Genomic DNA, 20,819 nt, shown 5'->3' with positions numbered 1-20,819 from the left:
GAGATGTTGCCCAATCAGCAGCAACGTTTATATAAACCCCAACTTTATTAAAGACCCAGTCCTACGAATATAAGAGAATATAACGGCAGACCTGAAATATTTACACCGTATTTAAACCTGGGCCATTATTCTCTGAGATCTCTTTCACAAGAATGACAAGAATGGCCTTCTCAGTTGCCACAGTTTCCACGCTCGTGTATAATAACAGTGTTCAAGGCACCTAAGCCAATGTTTAAGGAACGTGTTGCCACATTTTGTCCGAGGCTGCCTAGAGTATATAGAGAACCTTGTTGTAAATAGACTGTATCAGAGTCAATAGGAAATGGTCTCCCTGCTGCAACTGAATGTTTTTTTTCACACTTGCACATTTTGATCATCAATCAAATGTCTACTTACCTACAAAACAATATTGAGATTTGAAATGAGACGAGTTGCTAACAAATCTCTTTGGGTGTAGGTAGAAACGGAATAAATGAATACATCTAACTGTTCTCATTAGTTCACAATGTGCCAGGTGCACGGCCACATCTGCATATTTACCCTCATTATTCAGAGCACATGCAGTCAGGACTCTGGGGGTTCTCTCATCTTTTAGGTAAGTGCTTTCCTGCACTCCACCCTGCTCACACGTCTCTCCTGTAGTCATTAGCCTGTGTATGAGATGCACCGGCATTAACGAGGAGCCCACTGAGGACCTACACCAGTTAATCTCTTTTATTAGACCAGGTTTATTGGAAGAGCATTGATTAGCTCTCAGGAAGTAAGAGCTAAGTCAAACCAAAGAAAATGGTCATCACTCTGTTTCTGATGCTTTATTGAGTTAGACAAACCTTCTAACTCGATCCTCAAGAAACATTTTTTTAGCATTCTAACCCTGTCAGCTGAAAGAATTACCTGACAACCTTTAATCTCTCTTAAAGGAAAAGTTCACCCAAAAACGATAATTCTCTAATTATCTACTCAAGCCTATGCTGATAGAGGGGTGGGTGAAGTGTTTGAGTCCACAAAACACTACTGGAGTTTACTGGACTTATCTTCACGAATAAAAAAAAGAAGAACACTACATTACATGCCTCCATACTGCTCATCTGGTTTCATCCAAGCATCCACAAGCCCGGGATTCGTATTCGACTCGAAACGATGTAGGTTCCAAAGTGTTTTGCACCTAAAAGCCCACCAGAAGTGGCTGAGCTAGCGGACGTAAGCATTTCTGACTGTCCCTGAATGCACCTGATCGGTAGATATCAGCGGACACTTTTATGCTCTAAAACATGGTATAGATGACCTCGTTTGGAGTTGAATATGAATGTCAGGGCTTGTGGACACCTGTGGACATTTTTTTTTACGTCTGAAGATATGTCTTCAGTTGTATTGGATTCGGCTGCTACCTTGCTGCTACGCTGTTTACCCCTTAAGTGCTGTGAAGTGTTTGTGGCCTCAAACACTTCAACACCCTCCATTGGCATAGGGGTGAGTAGATGATGAGTGAATTATCATTTTCGGGTGAACTATTCCTTTAGGTTTATTCATGAATGTCTCATATTGTGCTGTCCCTATGTTTGTGCTGTATGTGGCTGATGAGCTTAGTGAAATACAGTAACTGATGGCTGCTTGTGTCCCCTACACAGGCTTGTCTGTGTGCTGTCCAAAGCATTCCCTCAAACCTTGACACCAGTGTTGTCCTTTAGGGTCACTGTGGACTCAGTTGGTCAAAGTGTAGAAGGCCCCGGTCTTTCCAGCTTTGCAGGTTGGTCTCATTTCCACACAGTGTTAGTTGTCTTACTGGATGGGCTGACAATGTGCTGAAAGGTTTGATTTTCTCTAGCATGAGATGATTTCAAAAAAATAGTACATGTTATCTGTGATTTTTAATGAATGCCCACACGCTCACACTCAGAGGCTTTGTAGATTGCCACCCAACCCACATGTTAAAATTATCTGCGGCATTAACAGATGGTATTTTCTTTTGGTTTATGGCTGAATGAAGAATGAAGATGCCGACACCAACTGTTTGTTTTCCAATTACTGCATGTACTTGATATAACAGTGTGTTTGCACATAGGTTCTGGTCTTTTTTAGTCATGCTAGCGACTTTGTCCAAGGGAGTCTGGTTGTGTCTGTCTGTCAGTTATTTTGTTACAGATCTGAACAAAATTCTTAACTGCCATCAAATTTGATACCGACATTCCTGATCCTCTGAAGATGAATCTCATAATGACTTTGGAGATCCCCCTCGACTGCCTTCCACCGGTTGACATTCATCCAAACCTCTCACATTGATTGCCATGAATATGGCTCAGATGTTCGTGTTCCCTTCAGGATGAATTACAATAACTTTTTTATCTCAGGTCATCTCAAGCGTAAATACATTTATTATAGTTGGGTCAAGAAGTCAGCTTGTATCTAATACGAGACTTCCAGTGACCAATGAAGGAAACAAACACAAATACAAGAGAGTTGTCAAGCTGCAGAATTCAGCATCTGTTAATCTTTTGTTTAGACCATGATGGTCTTATCTCATCCCTGAGGTTTTTGAATTTAGTTTGCTAAATTCATCGTTCGTTATTATTTATTAACAGTGGCCTAGAGACCCCACTGCCAACTGGCCTTGGTACACCAGTGTATAAAGAGAATATACCAGTATAAATGGTCACAATGGCGGAGGCCACTTGCGTTGGCTTCAGGAGTTGGCTCTGTTTTGATCCTTGATAGAAGTATAAATGAGGATAAGGTCGATTTTCTTTGTTCGGTATTATAATCAATGACACTCAATCTATGAATGTTGGAGCCTATACAAAGTAAGTAAGGAACTGGCAAAGCTTTTCACGAGGTATTTAAGCAGATTTCTTCATTAATCTGTACGATGGCCTTAAAGAAATCAATCATTAATATTGTAAAAACTGTTTTCTTCTGTGCTAGTACAAAGAATGTGTGCAGTGGTGGTGTAGGAGGCTCTGGCAGTGCTTAGCAGTGACAGTGTTGGGGGAGGAATCGGCTCCAAAGACAGGTTTGTGATTTCAGCGAGGACTGCCAGCTCAAGAGAAGGAGCTTAAACCTCCCGCTAAGTACTCCCCACTTCAGCTTCTCTATATGACATGAATTTCTATTTCGGCTCAGGTCTTGTTTGTGATTGGCCGTTAGAAATATCCCTCTGTGTAGATGGTGGAATCGAAAGAGGCCGGGTGTGTTTTTGATGAAATCCTGGAGGAGTAAAAAAGCAGAAGCTGACCATGGGCCAGCTGACACCGGGCCTGTCCTTTGGAAAAGCAGCCTATTTTTGTGAGCAAACCGTTCCTCAAATCCACTCCTGCTCTGGATAATCGACCAGCCTCTGCTCCCATCTCCAACTGCCTCAACAATTCTCTTTGTAGCTTGCACCAGGGTGGAGAATAAGAGACTCTTCAATGCTGCAGCTCACATTATTGATTAGGGGAGAAAGAGGCTCGCAGCCCCGAGGCCTACAATTCTTGAATTTCTCAAACCAAATCTGTCCCTCTCTTACGCAGGAAGAACAGATGACTACAACAAAAAAATAGCTGTCAGTAAAAAGCCAGCTTCAAAAGTGGAGAAATTGACTGTTTTCAACTAGATTAACAGTCTTTAGTAATTATTGTGCTGTGGAACATATAAGGCTGCTCAATTTGAGTGTTTCTGTTCCTCCTACGGCAGCATGGAGGGAAAAATAATGATTCACTCATTTTTGACTTTAGTCATATTTTTGAAAATGTATAACTTGTCAGCATCATCCAAATCTGCAAATATACTTGGCTTCATAATAAAAATATAAAACACTTTTAATAAAATGAGCTGTAAATAATGTTTCTCTGTCCTGAGGGAGTAAGAATTATTAGGATGAGTCATCAAAGGGCTGCTGGGCTAAACATTTGCTCCATCTGTCATATCAGCAGCTTGCCCATGGTGATGCCTCCATCGTTCTTCCGCTCGTGACCTTTACCAACACAAAAGAACAAAAACCTCAAGTCTGATTCAGTTTCTGAGAGTTTTTTTGGGGGGTTTATTCTTTATACCAACTCCAAATTCTGTATTGGGAACCTGTGCTGTAGAGATAAGTGCTCCATTTAGTTGTGATGTTAAATGCTGTGAGAAACAGATAAGCTCAGTCTCTTATGCGGTGTTGATTCTCTGAAATGCAGTGGTGGAAGAGAGCTCACTCTGCAGCCGGTACAGACATTAGTGGTGATTACATGTGATCGACGGTCAAACTAGGTCATGGAGGAAACGGCTGTATTAAGTCGGTTTACTGCGAACTGCAGTTATTTCCCATTTAGAATAACTGGCCCTTACACACCAAGTGTAATTATCTGACTAATTGTGTTAATTTGATGATTATCCACAGTTAGAGGCTACAAGCATCTGGTTGGGTAGTAAGAGACCGATAACATGGCATTTTCACGATTCTCGTTACCCAAATTTGACACCACAACAAAAACACAAAGCAAAACAATAAATCACATTCATATCAACGCACACTCCTTTTATCAGAAATATATGAACACACACAAAAGAACAGTGGCTATGTAGCGTTCAAGTAATGAATACAACAACAGTATTTGTTATAGATCAATAAGAGAACCGCAGATGCTGCACACGCAATGCACTTTTCCCAGCTGATATTTTGTGCTGTTTTGACTTAGCATTAAGAATTTCATTATCATCTAGTCTGATTAAAAAGGGGATGCAAATCAAATACACAACTGCCAAACACAACTGCATACACAATGCAACTTTATTTCTAGAGATCTTAACGTTTGAGTCGACTGTTTAAATGTCAGGTCAATAATGCTAAAACAGCCGGGGCATGCATAACATGTTTTCGGCAGATGAAGTCACACATTCATCACTTTAATAATAAATAACCACTTAGATAAAAGTGGGCTAGGACAAAATGTGTTTTAGCTAAGGCTTTTTTTGATTGAGTTTGGCAGTTGGATAAATCTGGATAAACCGGGTGTTGGATCATTTAACAAAGTTAAAACACTGTGTTGTCACAATCTGTAGGAAGAACCCTCTCTCCTATTCCCAGGACTGCGTGTGTGTCTGTGTGTGTTTGCTCATCTCTGACACTCTGTTTCAATACATGTCTCATAAACACCAGAGCGACCCAAGCAAACACAAAGTAAACCCTAAGCACTGCATTGCACTCCCAAGAACATCTGACCAGTGACTGTCCACCGTCGACATGCAAAGTGAGCACAGGTCAGCGGGGGAGCGAGGACATGTGGCAATATGCACAGTACAAGGACACCCGAAATGCAATGTGTGCCTGTTGTAATGCCGAAGCAGTGGCGGCAACCATCCTAGAGGGGCAGGTCGGTATAGGTCGGGACTTACTGTACTGTAAAAATAACAAAAGAATAGTGTGACTTTTTTAGTATTTTGGCATTGAATTGGTAGAAAGTATCAGTCCTCGTGACATCCCTAGCACACACACACAAACAAAGACAGGCACACGCTAACTCACTCTGGCTTCGCTTCCTCACTTAGACCATAAACACCGAACACACACACACACACACGTGCGGTACCAGACAAACTGGCACTGAAACACCTGCGGCTCTGTGCTGCCTGAGGAGATAAACATATCACCTCGAACACCAAGAGCATGACGGTTTGCTACTCTACTAATTATATTCTCAGCAGCTTTTCTGTTTAGTGTGAGTCAACAAATTACCAAACGTGTAAGCAGGTACTATTATAAATTAATTTACGGACCTTGTTAAACGTGTAGCTAGATTACACTTCAGTATGTTAACTTTGTGAGTACTGTACAGAAGTACAGCACGGTCTCAAAGAACAACTGTCAGTGTTTCTTTAGAGGTATCGTTGGTAAATTGTTTCATAAAAGCTTTTTCACTTATTTGTTAAAATGTTCACTTGTTTGTAAAAAACTAAATAAAGTCGTCTGAAAAAGACGAATTCTGTGGCCCCTTCTGTTGTATTATCTGTAGTAATGACCAATTTGGAAATGATGGTCGGTTTACATGTCTGTCTGTCTGTCTGCCTGAGAGAACACTGTCTGTGCTCTCACTGTGCATGAACAGAGTTTCCAGCCCTGGAGCTGGGCTTGTTTGCCTGCATCTCACAGCTTGCTTGATACTGAATTGGTCTCATAGACAAGATTTAACTAGAGCCGGCTGCAGCCTCTGCATCAGGACGACCTGCCACCTGACCACAGGTTTGTCACAGCTACGAGAAGGGATAGAGATCACTGGTGTAATCCAGGGCACTGGGTATTACTCCCAAGGGAGAAGATTGATGGCTTCTCGTATTCAGCAGGAACTGTTGTCCTCCGCACATCTTCACAGCATTACAGCATGGTGATATCCAAAGCTTTAAATGGGAATCCTGAGATCAGTGAATGACAGGCTGCCCGGTGCTCATCTTCTTTTACATTAACTGTCTCATCCTCTCATGCTATCCCTTCCCTCATCCCTCTTTCCAGCCAGCCTGAACTGGAAATATAGTGAGTCCTGTTCATTACAGATTTGCAGGTGAGTTTTTTTCTGCCTGTTCCCTGAATGTGAGGAGGGAGGGTTGCATCCTGTGCTGGTCTGTAGTCAGGCGACATTGTTCCAATTCCAGTATGGTCAGCCACACTGGAGTCCTCGGCATCATTGTCTGAGTGAGAAGAGAAGAAATAATTGGCTCATCCAACTTGCCGGTGTTCAGTCTTCTTTCCGGGCTTATCGTTGCCTCAGGCAGCCTGCGGGAGAGAAGGGTGGCCCTGGACTCAGTTGAGATTGTCCCAAAGTGTACTGGTGTCCAGTCTGATTGATGGCTGCCCGTGGACCCTGTCTTCGGCATCTAGCCTCGAGCTGCTGCCTGTTTGCTCCATCACATCACATTGATTGGCTCTACGAGATTGTGTTGAACAGGTTCACAGACACAGCTAGATGTGCCTTGACAGCTGCCTCATAATCTCTGGATTGAATTAAAAGATTCCAGGGATTAGTCTGTGACTTTTATTATTGTATTGAATTATTGCAATTATGTTTGTTCCTGTTTGTTTGAAGGAGGATTTGTGGAGGTGGTTTTGTTCACAGACATTGACCTTCTGTGTTGTCAGTTATATTTGTTTATCATCAGCAATGTGAAGAATAGAGTCTTTGTGTGAGCCACGACCCATGTGGGTATTAAAGTGTAGCAGTGGGGGTTGAGTTTCACATATTCTGATTGCGTTCTCTTCTAAATATATACTAAATGATTTTACTTAATGTGCTCAAGTTGTGACATTCACACATACTGAATGTACATCACTCTGGCAAATTTCTATATTTTTAGTAAATTGAAGATGCTTTCAACAGCAATTCCATGAATACATTTTCTTTAGCAATCAACAAAAACAACAAAAAAAGAAGTGATGTGAACAAGCTTCACCTTTAAAATGGCCACTGCAGTTCTCCTCAGTAAAGTTTTTTAAGATACTTAGAAGTTAGGTTGTTCAAATCTCGCCAAAGTTCTAATGTGGATTTAATCCATTCTGGTTTCTTCATATGATCCCAGACTGACTCTGTGATGTCAGGGCTCTGGGGGTCAGGGCTCTGGGGGTCAGGGCTCTGTGGGGGACAGAGTACCGCTGCAGGACTTATTGTCCTTTTGGTCTCTGAAGATCGTTCTTTATGTATCTAGTTGTATGTGTCATCTGCAATTAATATGCAGCTACAACTGATAGTATTGCAAGATAGATAAGAACTTAAGCATGCTCAGTGTCTAAAACCTGGTACTGTACTTTATAGAACGAAAAATCCTTACCGTAGTACTGAGTGGTTAGCCGTAGTGAAGTATACCTTGGTATGTGTGTTTGATTGCACATTATGGACATGGCTCTAGGGATGGCCATGTAGGTCAGTCCTACTCCCAGAGTTTTTTGTATGGCCATGAAATGTCTCAACACATTCCTATCAAATTTAGCACATACAGCTTCCTGACTATGACTAGTAACAGCTTTGCTTACCCCTCAGTTTGCATCCGGCAACATTTTAGTCCAAGAATTTGGTTTAAGACCAAATACCTGCTTATACCTGCAAAAACTACAACTGACTCTCTAGTGCTAAATAGCAAATATTAAACTAAGATGGCAAACAGTACATCCTAACATCACTCTGCATTTAGCTTGGTAGCATGTCGCTGTTAGCATTGAGCTTGAAACACCATTAGGCCTAAATGCAAATCTTCAGAGCCAGTTGTAGAGCTCTGTTTATGCAGTATGTCCAACACACACAAATCCAGAGCGGGGATAAATGACCCAATAACATCAAGATAAAAAAATGCATATCTAACAATATCGATAATTATCATGTTGTCAGATTCCATTTTTCTCTGCTCACCCTGACCGGTCGAGGCAGATGGCCGCCCACATTCTGCAAGATGTTTCTTCTTCTTCCAGGGAGTTTTTTCTCTCCACAGTCACACTCCAACTGTTGGGTCTCGACCTTGTGATGTTGCTTATTATGATTTGGTGTGATACAAATAAAACCGAACTTTAAATCTCAAAAGGTACGTTCTGAATCATGTTATTGTTTTTAGTGCAATCAATTGTGCTCCGTTTTCGGCTCCTGCTGCTGTGGTGCATCGACCACCGATGAGGATTTATTTTGATACTGACATATCATTTTGAATCTGTTATTGCCTCCTAGAACAAGTTGTCATTGACATTAAATATATTCATCCACGTCCATAGTGCTGACAGCGTCCCTTGATCACAGTTGATAGCTGATTACTATGTTCTCTCACTATTTCGGAGGCCCCTGAAGATGCAGTAACCTCTGCTCCATATGAATGAGGCCCACTCAGACAATCATGATGAAGCATAATCGCTGCAGCTGTTGAATACCGCAACAGGAGGAATATGAGGAACAGTGTGCGTGTGTGTTTAAAGGAGGATGTAATCTCCCCCATAATCCTTTTGGACAAAACAAAAAAATCAAGTGTGTGTGTGGGGGTTGATTGTGTGGGCAGGTGTGCCTGTGCATGCAGACAAAAGCCATACTAATCCAAGCTATTGCCCAGGCTTATTCTACCATCAAGCATAAACAGCCAGGTTAATGTTCCTGCACGGCTTTCCCCTCTTACTCTTCCTGCATATTTTTTCTCAGCAGTTAATCCTTGGTTTGAGTAAAATGGAATGTGACAGGAGAAGGCGACGGCAGAGAAGGATTGACCAACCTGTGGGCCCAGGGGGAGTGGAGCTGCAGGAAGGGAAAAGAGAAGAGAGCTCTGACTTGATATTAAGGAGCGTTAGATGAACGTAATGGTTTGTGCTGATCTTTTTTTTATTAAATCTGGGATACTAGCCAGTGAGAGTGGAGACTGTAGTCGGTAGTGAAATAGTGTCTTCTTTATTGTCTTTTAAATAGATACTCACTCTGTGAAAGAATTTTATTAGAAGAGATTTTTATCATCGCTCATCTGAATAAACGCTGTTCCAAACCGCCAAGTCTGCAGATACTGGATGGGGCATTGCATCCTCGATCTCGTTATTTTACAATTGTCTTGACATTAAAATGGTTGCACATTACAGCTAGATATTTTTAGCGTAAACTGTCTATTGAAATATTTATTTATAGAACAAATTAAATCATATTGATCACGGTGCTCTGCAGTGACAATTGTGAGTTCCTAACATTTGATTTTGTCATCTGAGATCTCATGGGATGTTTTTTAATGATGTGAACAGAGGAGCAAACACTTTACATATCCACTGCAGTGAAGTCAAGTCCTCTCTAATGATCCCTCTGGCTTTGATATTGACATTTGATCATATGCAGGATGAAAATGGCTTTCAGTAGAGTCCCAGGAAAGGTCATATAGCTATACAGAGATTCAACTGTACTGCATAATGTATGCACACTTCGTAAGCACCTGCAGAATTGTAAATGTTTACAATTTGTTCTGTGCAAAGCGCAGGAGGGATCAAGTCTCAAAGACTCTGCTTGTTCTCTGAAATGCAAGATAAGACTATTGAATTTACCTGACTGACAATGACACTAACTCAGGGATTTGATTACCGAACGGTGCTTTTTTAGGTCTGCATATAATAACGATGCATTTCAGCAGTCTTTGTACAGTAGAAAGAAAACATTGGCTGTGTTTAGAAAGTTTAAATAATCTCTTAGTAATAGTAACAACAAAGAAGATTTTATTGAAAATAGAAATTAAAAAAAAAGGCTGAAACGTTGAAACAATATAATAAAAGTGTCCTGAGCCAAACAAGCTATTCAAATACAGCCTGCTCCAGGTGCAGATACAAAAGTCTAATTTTAAGCCAATGAAAACACGATTGTTGTTACAACCCTAAATTTTACTGACAATGTTATAGTCTCTCTATTACTATTATTATTGAAAAATCGTATTTTCTTAACTGACTGATCAATCAGTCGATCAAAATCCATCAGAACATAGAAGCCAATTTTCATCGGAACTTCTCAAGGGGATGTCTTGAAATACAGCACATCTGATGTTCTTCAGGCTCTTGTTTGTCAGAGGGTCTCTCTGCCTTTAGTCTGGTCTTCAGCAAATGGACCTGAAGCTCTGTGAGATGGACTTTACTCGGCAAGTCGAGGATCGCCGTCCTGCTGGATGATTAAATTGATGCCCTAGGACCTAGGTCGGCAACCTGCGGCTCCGGAGCCGCATGCGGCTCTTCAGCCCCTCTGCAGTGGCTCCCTGTACAGTGCATGTTGCGCATATTTTTCGCGAACGGTGAATTTAACGAATCAGTTCTTTCATATGATGAACGTGAGTGAACGTAGCGTTCACGTTTAAATAATCATCGTAACAGGCCATCATGAAATACCAGGAGCGGATGAATGTGTGTCTGTGTGTCTGTGTGTGTGTGTGTGCGCGCTCCCAGATAGCCGACACACACACAGAGCCGGGGCTCTGCCCCCCGCCCTGAGCCCCGCTCACTCGCTCAGAGAGACACAGTGAGATCGGAGCTCGTTCATGTGGAGCAGCCTCTCAGTGACTGACCGGCTGCTTCTCAACAGTGAAAACAACGAGTTTCTCTGGTCTCAGCTGATCAGAGATCAGCGCCTAAGCTTCTTGATCAGAGCAGAAGCTGCAGGTGGTTTGTACCGATCTGCAGTTTCTGTGTCGGCCTCCAGTCTGACCTTCTCTCAAGTTTTGTTTTAATATTTCAGCAACTAAAATATGCGTCACATACTATTACGTCCCGGCGCTCTTCCCTGCAGGTCGCTAATCTATAGTTCCGACCCCCGGACTCGGTAAACTAATCATTGATAAAAGTCTGGGGGGAAAATAGAGTTTAATTCTGCGTGGACAGATTGATTTGCTTTCACTGCCACCGTTGCTGTCTTACATGTATGCTTGATATGTGGCGAGGAATTAGCAAACAATAAGAAATGTAATGTTGAAAGATATTTCCAGAGCAATCTCACAGCATCTGCTGAAAAGTAATTTATTCCAAACTAGGCCCACACATGTAGCCTGACGTTGTCAGACTCACAATTCTAGTCAGAATGTGAGTCTGAGACTGCTCCATTGGGCTGTGATTATGGGGCGTGTTTCAACTGACAGGAAGTATAAAGCCCGCCCTGACAATCTGATTGGCCCGGTCGGGCATTATTTTTCCTCGACGGAGCGACTCCAGACCGAACTGCCCGACCAAAAATGTTGTGGGCGGGGCTAAGTTCGTCTGGCATCCAGGCTACTACACATGTATTTTGTTCTCCAATTTATAAGAGTTTGGTGTTTTCCTATTTTGTAACAGGTAAAAATAGCAGTTAAATGTCAACAGTTTTTGTTATTGTCGTTCTATTATTTAATAAATGCAACAAACTATGTTTTTTATATATATTGTATAACTATATATATATAGTTATACAATATATATAAACAAATATATCTATATATATATATAGTTATACAATATATATAAAAATCATAGTTTGTTGCATATATATATATAACTATAACCTGTTTAAAATTGGGGGAAGAGGGGCGGAAATGGCTCTTTCAATAGTAAAGGTTGCCTACCCCTGCCCTAGGAGCTCTGTGTATTTGGCTGATGATACATCCTGTTTATATGCATTTAAAAGATTCACAGTTTCAGGTCTGTGAGTATGGAAAGAGATAATTTTTTATATGAAGCCAAAACATCCCAAGGCTGAGCACAGACTCCTGTATATCATCAATAAATTGAGACCCAAACCTTAACAGTACCAGCACCATGTTTGACTGATGCACTGGGGACGGGGGTCATGAGCTTTTCCATTTGTCTGCTCAGTTATCCACACAATCCACACTTTTTGTTCCATCAGTTCATAAAACTTTGACTCTAGCTACAACTTTTTGTATGTTTGTGTAAACTGCCGCCTGGCCCTACTGTATGGGAGGCTTACCAGGGTCTTCTCTTGATCATTAACAAGGGAACATGTCCACCCACAAACCTGGAAGGCGTTCTCGACATGCTCTCGAGTCAGGGCATAGGAATGATTTTCTGCTTCTCGAACCTGTGCTCCTCGCTCCAGCAGCTCTTTTATAAATGTTATTGTTTTCCAACTCCATTTTTTAAAGAATGTGCCCATTTGATTTTAGCAAATCAATAACCTTTGATAATCTCTAACATCATCATAATTTTCCTCACGTACATAGTCATCTCTTGACTCCTTATATTGATAGAATCTGTTGAGCAGTTCTACTTGCTGCTTATCTATATATCTGATATGTATCTGGTAACAAATCCTAAACTAAAGCTACTTGTGAACAGGAAAATCAGTAGATATTCAAATTTGCTAAATATTCAAAATGATTTCTCACCAAAATACTTGCCAACTTATCATCAAAGATTTGATGTGGAAGAATAACTGCGCATCATAAGTGCTTTTGATTTAATCTTCACAAGTTGCAACAACAGACCAGTGTACAGCGGGTCTGCCGTACACATAATGCAGGTAGTTTTTTTCGGGCCATGTTGAGGGTGAAGTTCTCCCGAACTACTGACTTCCTGTTGCGCGATGCTGTTGCAGCGGACGCCGCCATTGGCCAATGTTTTGTCACTACTGCACATGCGCGACTTTCAGAGATAGGAAGGAAGCGAGATGGCTCACTCCTCAGCTATTTCCATCAGCACCTCCGATAAAACAACTTTTAGTTCATCTGCACAGCACGAAAAACCCGCTATAAAGTAACCAACGACTCATAGTCGAGTATATCCGTCGGCGACTATTTTTGTCATCGAATTTCGTCGACGTCGACTAATCGTTGCACCCCTAATGTGCTCTGTTCTGCTCAGGAGTGCACTTAGTCAACAGCATGAAATGAGCACATGCCTCTGATCTTGCAACAAGGGACATTACAGTAACCTGACAAACTGACACAACCCGTCAGTGGTTTTAATGTCATATGCACATGTAATCTACATTTCGTGAATGTGTAAAGACGAAGCAATCAAAGCTGATTGCCTTTGAACCGGTTGAAAAGGGTGCAAAGCTACACCTCGCTTAACACATTCAGTCTCACGGTTGATGAGTAGTGTGGCTGAGAAGGGAGATGGAGAAATCCACTGCTGCCTCTCATCAAAGGAAGAGAGCCCCACCTGAATGCTTTCTACACACCCGAACCCTGTACAATCAGCATCTCCCTTGAACATGCAGTTACATGGATACAGACTTTCTTTCCCCAGAAAACATAATCCATGCACCACTAGCCTTTAAGCCCTTTCTTTAATATACACTGTTGACTCTGTGCCTTTCTCCTTGGTCTTTGTCATGGACACTAGAGGAAGTGAAGAAACCTCTCAAGTAAACATGACATTGCAGAAGACCCTTATAAATGAACAACCACCTGATGGATTTTCTTTTTTTGGGTGTAATCAGAGCACATTTTCCTCCTGAGTTTCTTTACCACCGATGCAATTTTTTTTATATTCAAATAAATATTTCATTTTTTCTGTTCTCTTGCAGTATTGGAAAAAAAGATATGGGCCTGAACTGTTGGACCTGGTCACTGCAGCAACAGGTTTAGCTTATTGCGTTCCCTCACAGTTTTTTTGCTGAACTATATGAATACAGATTAAAGACCCTGAGATATATAAAGAAGCAAGTTGAAGAAATAGGGTCAAGTACAGTATATCCAAGTGAATCGATGATTTTTGGTTTGAGGACATTAAATTAATTCAAGTTTGCTTTAGTTGTCTGACTTTGAATTTATCCTTGTGTGTAGTGAGAATAACCATTACGTTTAACCGTCATTTATGTAATCCCGAAGAATGAACATTATGCAACAAATATGAAATGCTAATTTTTCTATTGAATATTTTCTCTCATGATGCATTCAAGCACATATACATGCTTTAGCTCCTGGAGTCTCTCTAAAGCCAACATTTTATACCGAATAATTAATACATACACCCATTTGAATACACAGTTACAATTATTTAAACATGTGCCAGAGACCCTTTATTAAGCATTAGATTGTCCTGTTTGAGAGTGACAAAAGAAGAAATGTAATGTAATAAACACATATCAGTTCAAATAATACTAAAGTAAGAGTCTTTTACCAATTACCTAATGGCTGATGGATGGATGGATGGATGGATGGATGGATAGATAGATAGATAGATACACTTTAAGTGACAGAAAATCTCATTTTGGAGCATCTCTTGAAGATCATGTATGTTTTGAGTGAAGAAATGTTCCCGCTCAAGGTCCTTCCGTTGGCTCTTGACAATGATCCTTTCTTAAATTAAGCTGCAAGTTGCTATGCACCATTTCTCTGGCTCGTCAGCCCTCAACGTGTCAGTGTTACTGACGGTTAAACCAAACTCTGTTTGAGTCGATCTCTGAGGCCTTGATTTGAATGACCTGCCAGTTGGCAAGTGTTTGATTTAAATTCTCCATCTCTGCACGAGGGGCCTTCAAAGTGCTCAGCAGGTCTTTTTCAGTTTGGAGAAGATTGAAGGACCCACTTATGTTCTGATGTGAACAGTGCTGGTGGTGTCATAAAATAGGATAAATTAATAAACATTACAAGATTCAAAAGCTGGATTTTTTTGTGGTATTATTGGTTCACCATAATCTGCCTTTATTTTGTTAAAGCCTGCCGGACGAGATGGGTGATCCAAGTGTATACATTTCCCTGTTATGCCATCTTCACTTCTCTGAAATCATTAAAAGATCTTTAGGAAATTCAACAAAATGTTTTATAACTGTGTTTTGCAACTTTTATCAGAATAAATCCATACCAGATGTAAACACTCCAACAGTGTGTCAGCCACAATATGTCAAGCTGGAGAGAAATAAATTTCACCTCACATATTTATATGATAAAATGGATGGATGCGGCTGGAATCTGATAAGGTTAGATGTGAAAAAAAGTATTAAACCTAATAAAACAATGTCCTCTATAATGAAAATGTGTGGTTACCTGCCTCTGTAAACAAATAAAAGTCTCTCCAGCCAAAATGGATAACCAAACCTCGGCTGCTCCCGCCTGGAGCAGGATATTGCTCACACAGGCAGCAAGCTTAATGGAGCTGCAGGGGAGACAAAGGCGTTTCAAGAGAAGGATTATCACTAGTTGTGATAGGAGTTAGCAAAATATGAAAGTTCCTTTTTGTTTTTGCTGAAATAAGTCAGGGGTCAAACAATGCATTTCCTCTTGCTGCTGTCTGTATACATTTTTCTTTTCCTGAAGTCTGAATTTACATAGTTTGAATAATGGTCATTTAAAATATGCAAATTGGAACCTGCAAATCATGATGGGTTGTGTGAGTGAGTGTGTGTGTGTGAGTGTGTGTGTGTGTCATGAGCAAACGGTGTCCATGGCTCCCGACACACACATGAGACTCAATTTATGAAATGACTATGCACAATAAAAATTGCTGACTTACCTTTTATATTTGCATATTTTATGTTACCAGGCAAATACAACGCTTCAATGGAAAAAAAGATGTATAATGGAGTTAAAACAACTCTTGGTGATATAATTTGGATATTTTAAAAGGAAACTGCGATGGTGATGTTCTACTCCTCAAGTCCGACCCTTCCAGATGTAGAGTTTATGAGCCGGCCGTCGGCAGTATCTCATACTGCATTTTCCTCCTAATATCATATCTGCCTGTAACCATTTCCAAAATTGCCTTTGGTCCAGGAAGCAGCTACAGTGGCACTCAGTAGAGCACGTACCTCCGCAAGCACCCAGCAGTCCTTTTGAATTCAATCAAGCTGCAACAAATGTCATACAGTTTCCTTAATGTGCTTTTTTTTTAGTTTTTATCCCATCAGGATTCTTGAATTATTCCCCAAAGGAAAACTGGGAAAAAATGTTGAAAAACGCCCTATTTCACAATGTTAAAGAAAGAAAACGAAACCTGCATCTGCTCCAACATGTATTGGGCTCTTTTTTAACCATAACCGACTTAACACCAAGTTTTGTGTGAAACCAACCAACAAACAAATGGACAGGGGTTAAAACATAATTACTACCTCGGAGCTAGCAACCTACTGGCTGAAAGTGAGATGCCTTGGCTTGTCTTTGTTTTGGAGAGCTGTTGTGGATCCATCTCTAAGTCCTTGTTTCCATCAAAACAAGTTCAGCTCCGGCATCGTTCACATTTCTTCAGCCTCGCACCACCTATGGGGTAATTGTGATTTAAAGAAATACTAATAAATCAAAGCTATATTTCCTCCATATAAGGATGATAATGTGTGCAGTTAGACCATCACTGTCCCTGACTACTCCTCCAGACATTCGTCCACTGCAAGTATAAGTCTAAGCTTCCACCTCTGCGTCATCTTTTCAGTGTAATTTAGCTACCAGTCAATCACTGAGAAGCCTTCAGGCAGATTTTATATTTCAGCTGTCCTCGTGCAGCAGGTCAACCCCGGTCTATCCTGTAATCACACAATGTCTTGCAAAGCAACAACCAGTGGAACACTGCATTGTCCTTGTGCCATATTCAGTAGAGTTCGCAGCCATGCTCGCAGCTGCCTCTCAGTACTTAAACAGAGCTTTATTTGGGATAAATACACTTGCTAACAATGCTAACGTGGTGGTGTTAAGACTGTTTATATTTTTAATATACATTTACAATCTTAATACAATGTCTCAGCAATTGGTAATTGCAGTTAAATACAACGTGAAAACTAAAACTGAAGGGAATCTTGTTTAAGTTTTTCATGTACATAATTCTGACTGGATGTTGTTTAAGCCAAGTTCATGCACATGCCTTTCAAAGTACAGTACACAATACAGGCTTGAGGTCTTTTGCATGTCCATTCACCGGGAGAGCAACCCCGGACTGGTCCCCAAACTATGTTTAGTCACGAAAACACACGGAAGAAGACACTGCCCTTTTCCACCAATGCGGCTCAAGAGGTCTGTTACTTTCAATCACCAAAGAACTCTCGGCTCTCGGTCCAAAAAAAGAATCGCCTACATCAGTGGCTTGGGCCGAGATCATCCTGACCAACAAGACCAATCGATACTCTGTTGTCACCACGTGTGATTCAAATTATTTTGTTTTTAATCAGAGTTTACACATGTGTCCGATCATATTCTTTAACAACCACTTCATGCTGAGATATTTCACTTTAAACCGAAAATAGCATTGTCAAGGTAACACTAGAGGTAGTATGCATGCAGTCCCTCCAGTTGTTGTTAAATTATATCTGTCTGGAGTAAACTGGTGGACTGACATTGCATCCCCCAGAGGTGTTCTGCTGCCATGGCTAAATATATAATACATTTTGCATTGAGTCGTGATTGTATACAAGTGCCTGAATTGGTGTGACCTACCTGGACCGGGACGAAGTGGAACACTGTTATTTATGAATTTGAAGCTCTAACCACCTGACACATTTCAGGAATAGCATTACATGGCCCATTTAATTTGGGCCTTGTCTAATATCCAGAGAAGTGACTCCAGTCACTTTCTTCAGTCTGTCTTTTCATGGAACATGCACAGACCCAGGTGGCTCCTTACAGATGAAAACAACCACCATTCTTTTTCCTCTTGATTCGTGCTGTTACAATGATGCATAATATTAGAGAAAAGGGATTTAAGTAGCCTTTTACCTCGGAAGAGTGTGCGGACCCACTTTGCATATCTGTGTTCTTCCACCTGAATCAGATGTCATGAAGAGCTTAGATATTCGCTGGCTGTCTGTCTGACTTGATTCACATTAAAGATGAAAGGCAACAAAGGCAATAAACAAAGCCAGCTTAATGACTGGGTACACACACATATATTTTATGTGTGTTTTTCTCTGTGTGGTTTGTTCAGCAAAATTTGACATGGTTTTGTTTGGGGTTTATTTCGATTCATGAGATGTCAACAAAGAGATTACAATTTATTTTTCATGTCTGCTTGGTTTTTCTTGACTTTCACAAAATATTGTAAGATATTGATCTGTGGCTGGCAATAACAGAAGTCAAGGATTTTGACTGACATGGGTTGGTTATATGGACAATATTACATTTCGCAACCATATACACGTGTGTGTGTATATGGGGAGACTGAGGGTTGCTAACAGTAGATCAAGTTAGCCTCACTAGTTGCTCTCTGATTGACAGTCTGTGTCTCCACCTCTGGTCCAGACTGAAACATGTCAACAACTACCAGAGGGATTGTTGCTAATGATCAAGGGACAAGGTTTGGGTTAAAAAATTAGAGTGAAATAAATGTAAAATGCAACATTAATTAATGCATCCACATCGTTCTTTTTACATTATGATTGACGATTAGGTTTTTCTTTTGTATTTACTTTGTTATGTTCAATGTTCAATCTCTTAAGATTACTGATTACAAATATTAAAGTACATTTTATTTTTTCTTTCCATTGGAAAAATGTGCAAAGAAGTGAGCTGTATTTTTACAGCCCAGAGTAATATCTGCCGGTCTTATCTAACATACACAAAGGCTAAACTGAGATGATTAACCTTGCAAGATGAGATAAGAAAAGATCAAGCTTATTGTTCCCACACCAGGGAGATTAACTTGTTGTAGCATAGAATGAGGTAAACAAGTGAACACGATAAAATATAAAATAAGATTAAAATTAATTATAATATACGCCTTTCACTACAGACTTATATATTGTTTTTAGAGAGACATACTTGGGTCAATAAAGTGCAGTGGCACAGGATGATGCACAATGATGTATACTGTGTTGTAAATATCTCTTCATACATATTGCACAAATACGTGTGTGTGTGTGTGTGTGTGTGTGTGTGTGTGTGTGTGTGTGTGTGTGTGTGTGTGTGTGTGTGTGTGTGTGTGTGTGTGTGTGTGTGTGTGTGTGTGTGTGTGTGTGTGTGTGTGTGTGTGTGTGTGTGTGTGTGTGTGTGTGTGTGTGTGTGTGTGTGTGTGTGTGTGTGTGTACATACGCTGTTATAAGTATATAGGCAGGTATAATCTATAGCAAATATTTTACCTCTTAGCCATAATAAGGGCTGTATTCTTTTGAACTGGTAGAAACAAAAGTGCAACTCCTGTCAGCTTTATTTTACAAGCATAAAATTTCTCTTGCTTCAGATAATGCAGATCCACTCATTTTGCTGCATCTTGACTGAGCTCGTCTCCCCCTCTCCTCTGTTCCAGCTGTGGTGGGACTCTGAACATCCTGACCATAGGCCAGACAAGGTCACGTTGATGCTGGTGGGCACCTCCCAGTATTCTCCCCACCATCTCCTCCTGCATCGCTCCCATCTACCCGACGGCCATGGCTATGAGCAGTGACCCTGGCTGCGAGAGGCTCGACCCTGACTCTGCTGAACAGGCCGCCGGCCTCACGAACATCATGGCTGCCATGACGACGAAAGATTCAGGCGGCTCGACTGCCAACGGCGTGAGAAACGGGGGGGCTCAGCAGGAGGAGGCTCAGGCCAAGAGGGCTCATCCGTTGCGGCCTCACCTGACTGGAAGGAAGCTGTCCCTGCAGGAGAGAGGCACTTATCTGTCCTCAGGCTCTGGAGGAGGCTACACACACATCTCCCCTCGCGTGGCTCGCAGGCCCACAGTGGAATCCAAACGCGTGTCTATATCTGACTCTCAGGTGAGGAAGTCATTTTTTATTTCAAGATGATCATGATTAAATCCTGAAATGACCTTAAAGGGCCCATATTGTTTAAAACCCAGTTTCTGGGCTTTTACTATCTGTAATGACTTGAACAGTCACTCCGCAGACTTCTTCACTCAGTCCATTCTAAGAAATATGTTATTGAAATGTCTTGTTTCGTACTTCCTCCCCCGTATGAGTCATTCAGGATCGAAGAAACACTGCAGCGTTGAGGGAAGAGAATGTGTCTGTGCACATTCCTCCTAAGAATGTTAGTGTTGGAGACCAGCGGTTACACTTTCTTTCTTCTGACGTGCTGTGTCACAGTGCTCACTGCGGGGTTAAGTCTACGTTACTCAGTACTGAAGTGTAGTTGTTAAACTCCATACTGTAATTCGGGACGTTACTCCTACGTTGGCCGACTCTCCTGCTAAATCTTGAACGGACATGAGGACGGTGTAACTTCCCCTTCAGAAACATCCTGTTGAGGCCGACTGTAAATGTGTGGCGGGTCTTCTATAGCGGTAACCAAACATAGCGTGACTTTCAGCTCTGCTTACCAGAGAGACTGAATGCCCCAGAATGAGACCGGTGATAGGCCTGGTCTCAATACAGTGCAGTCAGCCAATCAGAGGAGGGGCTCAAGAGGCAGGTAGATACTGTGATAGAAATATCTCATATATGAATATAGATTGAATATTTTCAATCTTGTGGGTCATTAGCTGAGAAAAAAATGAGAGCCCCTGTATGTAATTATTTTTTATTTGAATGCATCAT

The 20,819-nt window shown here is 41.1% G+C and overlaps 1 protein-coding gene across 2 annotated transcripts in view; it reads left to right on the top strand.

Moving 5' to 3' along the window:
- Window positions 1–20,819, top strand: part of camkk1a (calcium/calmodulin-dependent protein kinase kinase 1, alpha a) — a 63,562-nt gene that overhangs the window by 7,262 nt on the left and 35,481 nt on the right. For both annotated transcript variants that reach the window (XM_062405497.1, XM_062405496.1), the window contains exon 2: window positions 19,586–20,039. In XM_062405497.1, the coding sequence (XP_062261481.1) occupies window positions 19,707–20,039 (333 nt within the window). In that variant the 5' untranslated portion in view covers window positions 19,586–19,706. The remainder of the gene's footprint in view (window positions 1–19,585; window positions 20,040–20,819) is intronic.

The sequence above is a fragment of the Platichthys flesus genome, chromosome 15 (genome assembly GCF_949316205.1).
Source record: "Platichthys flesus chromosome 15, fPlaFle2.1, whole genome shotgun sequence".
In the NCBI taxonomy this organism is placed as follows: Eukaryota; Metazoa; Chordata; class Actinopteri; order Pleuronectiformes; family Pleuronectidae; genus Platichthys; species Platichthys flesus.
Note: the sequence above shows the minus strand (reverse complement) of the source record. Positions and strands in the feature narration are given on the sequence as shown.